General features: G+C 40.8%; 1 protein-coding gene across 2 annotated transcripts in view; it reads right to left on the reverse strand.

The window, feature by feature from the left end:
- GNPTAB (N-acetylglucosamine-1-phosphate transferase alpha and beta subunits) overlaps window positions 1-6,412 on the reverse strand; it is a 60,369-nt gene that overhangs the window by 24,158 nt on the left and 29,799 nt on the right. For both annotated transcript variants that reach the window (XM_011386771.2, XM_023527320.1), the window contains exons 6-7: window positions 4,069-4,133; window positions 3,667-3,801 (exon numbers count right to left, since the gene is read on the reverse strand). In XM_011386771.2, coding sequence (XP_011385073.1) covers window positions 3,667-3,801; window positions 4,069-4,133 — 200 coding nt within the window. The remainder of the gene's footprint in view (window positions 1-3,666; window positions 3,802-4,068; window positions 4,134-6,412) is intronic.

Raw genomic sequence — 6,412 nt, forward strand, 5'->3', positions numbered from 1 at the left:
TAGCTTGAGCTGAAAATGAAGACTAATGGACAATCTAATTTCTCAAAAGGTGAATTCTGTGTCCATCTACAGATAAGTTAGTGGTAATTAATCAGATAATAAAAGGACTCACCTCAAGGTATCTCAAACTGAAGGTCTTTAATAGAAAAGACTGTTTGATTTATAAGACTGTAGTCCACAGAAAAGTTTTTATGAACTTAAATCTATTATCTTGCAAATGAAACAACTGTCAAGTTCCACCTTTCCTGGGGAGGGTTGGGGATGGGCTTGGAAATTCCGGTTTTGCTCTAAACAGAATAAAGGCGAAGTAAAGCTGTATGAACACATCCATGGTACCAAACCTGAAGGTGACCTCTGTGGATAATGACTGCGAAACGTTTCCCTTTACATTCCAAGACATTGTATGTGGCAGGTGTGTTTAGTCGCAGCCTTTCTTCTTGCTCATTCCTTCAACAAGCCTTTCTTGAGTGTCCTCCTAAGTGCAAGGCCCCAAAATAATCACTACGCAGTACCTCTCCTGAGACTCACAGCCCATTGAGGGGTCTATGGGACAGAACCGAGCTTTAGTGGCTAGGAGGTCACAGGTCTTGGCAAAGGCCTCCTGGGGGAGCCTGGGAGAGCAAAATGGTTCAACCATTCATGTCCTGAAGTCCACTGCCTAACGGCTCTTTTCCTCGCACATGCCACAAAGCACCTCTAACGTAACACACTCCAAACTGAGCTCTGAGTTTCCTTCTCCAAAAAGCTTGCTTCTCCCAGTGAGGCTCTTGAGTTTGGTTAATGCCGTCACTTCTATCTTCTCTAGAAATATCCACTTCCCCTTTCATTTTTCCTTCCCTCTCCCCCAATAGTTAAATGAGTCACTGGGTCATGTTGAGAGTTTCTCTCAGATGTTTTTGGAACCATTTTTATCACTGGCACCACAGACAAGGCACTTGCTGAACCCGAATGTTTTGCTGGGCTATGGCAGCAGTGGCTGAACTGGTTTTCCTGCCTCCAGCCTCATCCTGTCTAATCTGGTTACCTGCTACACCTTCCCCGACTATGTTCCTTAGAAAGGGGTCTTCCTCCTCCTAAAGATGCTCCCTGCCTCCAGGCTCTTTACCTGGAGATCTTTCTCCGTCTGGCCTCAAGCTACCTTCCAAATCTCAGCACCTGCAAAATCCTTTTCTGGGCTCTGGCCTCCAGGAACAGTCATCCTGGTTCTCTGCAAATACCATTAACTTATAAGCCTCTGGTCCTTTGCTCAGACTGTGTCCTCTTCTTAGAATGGTCTTTCCCACTCCCTTCTCTACTGAGAATGGCTGCTCTGTTCAGAGCCTATCTAAAATACTTCCTATTCTGCAAAGGCTGCCTTCCTTGCCTCCAGTACACTTACAGCCAAGGTGCATTCGCAGCATGCTGCATGAACACTTATTTGGAATTAATCACGCCCCAAAATTATTTAAGTGCATTTATTCACTTTTATCCTCAGCATACTCCCTGGAACACAGCAGGCATTTAATAAATGCCACTAAATGGATTGGGAACCCAATGATAGAAAACTTCATTCTCGGGGTCCTCATAATAAAACCAGGAAGTAGAACCTAAGTAGGTCACTTGAAGAATTGGACTCGAATGCTGACATAGTCTTTCTATTCTTCCTCTTCCTCATTTTCTCCCTAGCCTCCAAAAAGTCCTAATCCCTTAAGTTGATCACAGGTATTGACATCATGAAAATGACCAGACATGAATGTTATGGATAATTAGCTTGAACCTGTGAAGAGGTGCTGGCCTCCACAAAGACAAGTCTGGGAATCCCAATTAGTCTCCAACTGGGTGAATGAACGGTGGGTGAAAGTGTGTATGTATCAACATGCATAGAACCTGCTGGTACTCCTTGTCCAACTTGGGTTACCAACCCGCCCTACCTCTACCTGCACACACCACCCCACACCACCCCAAAATAGTTCACTGACGGGTTGACCACTACTTGGATTAACATCCTTTGACAGCACACCACCATCCACTAGCAGATGCACTGGTGAGGCAGCAGGCAAAGAGACATGGGCTAGTCAAAGCTGAGTGGAGAACAGAGAAGTGTCATGAACCTCCTCCCTTTAAAAATGTAATATAGTTGAAATTATATGAATAGAATCAAGAATGTCATTCTTTCTGCATAAGGAATTTGAGCTGACAGTCAAAAGTACAGATATACATGGGTCTTTAAATCTAGAACTAATAGCTAAGAAGCCAAGAAGCCAAATAAACCTTGGCTGAAATCAGATGTTTGGAACATTCGATAATGAATGAAACCTTCATTCATTAATAGCTAGTTGAGCCATTAACATATTTAGGATTTATACTTATTAACACTCTTCACTCTTGGCCAGTCATGCCACTTGTTAAAAGTTGACTTTGGAGGCTGCCATGTGACATGCCTTTTCCTTAACATCTATCGTTTTCAGAGCCATTTGCCTGGTTAGCATAGGGCACAGTTTTATCTGCCCAAATCGGGATGAAAAATAACTCAGGGGAAGGAGGAATATAATGTCTATTTAAAAAAAATAACTGCAGATAAGAAATAATTCAGCCCTATTCTAGCTGGGTACTATGATATTCCATATTTCCAGGTACCATAAAGGAAGTTGTGGAGGAAAATATGAAAAAAAGAAAAAAAAAAAAAAATAAAAAAAACATGGTGAAGGCAGGAAATAAACAAGAACTGCCTAATCACAGCTCTCCCCCACCGCTGTCTCCATCTCCATCCTTCCACCTGCAGATTACTCAATGACATCAACAGGGGCAGGAAGTAAGAATCAGTCAAGCTAAATATAGCAGCAGAATTCAAAGAACATTTCTTTGTAAAATCAAGAAAATGAGAGCCTAACAAATCTCTGAACCAAGAACTTTATGTCTTCCCTTTTAAGAGAAAAGACAGCCACATTTTACAATCTGGAATGTTTCTGACAGACAGCAGGCATCCTGACATAGGGTCAAAAAGAAAGTACACCCACGTGGACTGCACCCTGAATCAATCAAGCAAGTGGCTCTGAAAGCAAAAGATGTTATGGAAAAGGCGTGTCACACAGCAGCCTCCAAAGTCAACCCTAACAAACGGCATGACTGGCCAAGCATGAAGAGTTAATAAGTATAAATCCTAAATACGATAATGGCTCGACTAGCTATTAATGAATGAAGATTTCACATTACCAAATGTTCCAAACATCTGAAGCATAGTCCCTTTGGGTGAAGGCTCTCGATAGACACGCAGGTTGGAATCCGTGTGTACCTACTGCGTGTACGGTTTCCCCCATCTCCACCTTCCAGACTTCCGCTTCCATCAGGGCTTTTGTCTTTTTTGTCCACTGCTATATTCTCAGCAGATATAACAGCACCTGACACAGAGCAGAAGCTCACTTGTTGAACAAATGATCTGCTTCTATTTGGGAAATCAACAAAGCAAATGAGACTCTTAAGACTCTTAGAATTTTCCCCAAATTAATAGTAAGGAACGAGGATTTTCTAAGAATAAAGTGCCTTCTTCATGACAACATATTGTGGCAGAATAGAGATGCTTTTTGCTTACGATTGTCAGCTACACTATGAACGAAATGGACCACAGGAGAAGAGTCATGAATTAAACGAGATGCGCCATACTGGTGGCTCTATTTTCTGTGTTCTTACCAGTTTTACTTTAGAAGAAAGATTTTCTGGCAATTTGGTTTTTAGTTGATTTGTTTCCTTGAATGTTGGTGGAAACCCACTCAAGAAAGCCAAATCTTGCATTAGCACTAGCCCAGGGACTTCTTTATCTGTTGTCTAAAATGAGAGGAGAAAAACACAACTCACTTTCCACATCATAAGGCTGGTGAAAACTTACAGCTGAGAAAACTAGTAAAGATCTATTGTATCATATAAGCTTCAGAATAGAATGTTAAGATTACTTAAATCAATATTCATTAATACTAGAAAGCTAGCCTTAGAGAAAAAATAAACACTAAAAAGCCTCTTGAAGTAAAACAGCTTTATTACTCTTACTTTTATTCTACTCCACTCCAAAAATACACTTAATTTAAAATAACATACCAAATAGCCCCTCCAAATGGTCTGTTTGCTGTTTCCTTTAAACACTGCACCATGGGCATCTTCAACTACAATAAAAAATAGAATAAACAAGCATATTTTTAATAAATACTTAACTATGATGTCTGGCAGATCACTATACAAAGCATTTTGAGAATTGTTAAAATAGTATAATGAATGGTCTCAAAAAAAAAAGGGCCAATATAAAACAATGTAAAATCAATGTTAAATTTTGCAATACCAAGGAGATTCACGTAGGCAGCAGAGATGAGGAAATGATAAATTGACAGAAATCACAGATGTAGGAGCTAACAGAAAGGGGCTCTTAAAAGCCAGGCCAGTGGCTTTTAAATTAACAGCAGGGAGCCACTGTAGATCCTAGGGTTCTTTATGAGTCACAATGAATTCAGGTAATGCTGGATAGCGCTGATTAAGTTGGGGGATGAGGAGTGATGACACAGACCAACTGGGAGAGACTTCTAAAGAGATGGGGACAAATTGGATCAGCAAACTTGCTGCGGACATTTGGGGATCATGGGAAAGAGAAGGGAGGTTCAGAGGGCTGTAATTCTGATCTTCAAAATGGGCATGGAAAGCAGCTTCTGCAAATTACAGCCTGGCAAGATGGATATCAGTCCTGGGTAAGAGTCTCAAATGTACCATAAAAATATAGTTGGTGAGCACTGGAGAAAAGAATGCCTTCATAATACACTGTTTATCTTTAAAGGAAGCACTGAATTCTAAGGGTGTGAGTTCATTATGAATAAATTTATCAGGTACATTCCTATCTCCGTCTCTATCTGCCTCTCTCTCCCCACAATATGGTGGGTTCTACAATGATAGGTTGGAGAATTCTAATAGATGCAGTATATGTATTTGTACTATATACTATAATCTCAGCAAGGTAGCTAATAACATCTCACGTCACCTTTATGGACATAATGGAGATATACAGGCTAGATCTCACGTTTGGTGGGTTATAACCAATTCTAACCGAAGAGTGTGAAATTATAAAGCCAGAATCAACCTAGAGAAAGGTTTTAAAGGTCTGCCATAGGTTCTATCTTGTTCAACAAACCATCGAGATATTGGAAGATACAGAAGGCATACTTGTGAAATGCGTGGGTTTACATGAAGCTGACAGAGAAGCTACTATCCTGGGCAACAGACTAAGGGTTCTCCAAAGTTCTTACTATTTAGAGCAATAAGTCAAATCTAACAAAATAAAATCTTCTACAAACTAAGGTTAAGATCTTTAACTTGGCACAAAAAACCAATTCACATAAGCATAATTAAAAGAGGTATGTGAACATTAGCACGTACAAGTTTTTTTTAAAAGACTTAAGAGTTTTACTCAACACTGAGTTCAGCATGATGAGTCAATGTGCTGTGGCCATACCGATCACTGTTTTGTGCTTTTAAACAGCAGCAGAGTACTCAGAACAAGAAAGGTGATCCTCCCCGTCACCGACATGTCAGGAAACCCTGTTGGGTTGACCTCCGGAATGTCCAGAATCCAACCACTTCTCGCCGCCATTCTGATCCAAGCCGCCTTCCCTCTTGTCCGAATTATTACACCTTTTGCCCCTCCTCAGTCTATTCCCACCACACAGCCAGAATGATCCTTTTGGAACAAAAGTCAAATCACATTACCACCCTACTCAAAACCCTCCAATGATTCCTTATCGCACTCCGAGTTAAAGCCAAAAGTCCTTGTCATAGCCTACATGACAAGGACTTTTGGCTTTACAGGGTCTACATCATTTGGTCCCGTTATTTCTCCAGGCTCCTCTCCTGTTCCTTCTCTTCCAGCCACATTGGCCTCCCTGCTCTTCTTCAAACATGGCAGACACACTCCTGCCTCCGAAGCTCTGCACCGGCTCTTCCACTATGTGATTCACTCCTTCCCCGTATATCCATGTTGCTGGCTCTCTCGCCTTCTTCAAGTTTTTGCTCAAAAATCACCTTCTCAGTGAGCCTACACCTATCATCCAATTTCCCCTGCTCAATTTTTCTCTATAGCATTTATCTTCTACAAACTGTATGATTTACTTGTATATTTATTGTCTGTCTCCTTCTGCCAAGATATAAACTTAATGAGGGCAGAGATTTTTTTTCCATCTTCAGCACTGAGAACAGTACCTAGCACATAGTATGTACTTTAAATACTTGCTGAATGAATAGTCAATTTGCAGATTGAACCACACTGAAATAGAATGATCAATTTCAGCTGACACACTTTAAAAATAGTGGAAACTAAAGTTCCTTTTGAAAAGTGCAAACTAGGATGCAGGCAGACAAGCTCCTAGGACACAGCTAAAAGAACAGGAATGAAAAGAAATCTCAC

Source organism: Pteropus vampyrus, unplaced genomic scaffold (genome assembly GCF_000151845.1).
Source record: "Pteropus vampyrus isolate Shadow unplaced genomic scaffold, Pvam_2.0 Scaffold16, whole genome shotgun sequence".
Taxonomy (NCBI): Eukaryota; Metazoa; Chordata; class Mammalia; order Chiroptera; family Pteropodidae; genus Pteropus; species Pteropus vampyrus.